Source organism: Plectropomus leopardus, unplaced genomic scaffold (genome assembly GCF_008729295.1).
Source record: "Plectropomus leopardus isolate mb unplaced genomic scaffold, YSFRI_Pleo_2.0 unplaced_scaffold60690, whole genome shotgun sequence".
Lineage (NCBI taxonomy): Eukaryota > Metazoa > Chordata > Actinopteri > Perciformes > Serranidae > Plectropomus > Plectropomus leopardus.
Window position 1 is genome coordinate 1 of NW_024666723.1, and position 532 is coordinate 532.

Here is a 532-nt window from a genome sequence, read left to right on the forward strand (position 1 = left end):
CACTCTCATTCCTCTGTCTTCTCTCCCCCCTCTCCTCCCCCCTCTCTCTCTCTCCTCCAGTGGGTGTGATGCGGCCCACCCTGAGCGTCCTCCCCCCCTCCAAAGAGGAGCTGCGGCAGGGCCGTGCCACAGTGGTGTGTGCGGCCAGCGGGGGCTTCCCCTCAACCTGGAGGCTGGGCTGGAAGGTCGGGGGCAGCAGCAGCTCCTCAGGGGCGTCACACAGCCTGGAGGTCCAGGGGAGTGACGGCCACTACAGCTGGAGCAGCACCCTGAGCCTCTCTGCAGACCAGTGGAGGAAGGCGGGCTCAGTGAGCTGCGAGGCCAGTCTGAGTGGACAGAGCCCCGCCACTCAAAGCCTGGACCCTGCCCGCTGCTCAGAGTAGAGCTTCAGCAACACTTCCTGTCTGGAAATGATGCTGCTTCTTTGATAGACGTCTGGATGAAGCTACAGATCTCCTCTGTTCACATGTTTCTGCAGGTTTCATAGCTCTCTGCTCAGTGTTTTAGTCTGCATGTTGCTCTCTGATACTCG

At 60.7% G+C, this 532-nt stretch overlaps 1 gene segment (V, D, J or C); it reads left to right on the forward strand.

The window, feature by feature from the left end:
- Positions 1–5: 5 nt before the first annotated feature.
- On the forward strand, positions 6–522 carry LOC121939795 (the record flags this gene model as incomplete). The annotated part of the segment is given in 1 exon segment: positions 6–522. A coding segment is annotated over 1 exon segment (378 nt), but the record flags the coding sequence as incomplete, so codon positions are not given.
- Between the last annotated feature and the right edge of the window lie 10 nt (positions 523–532).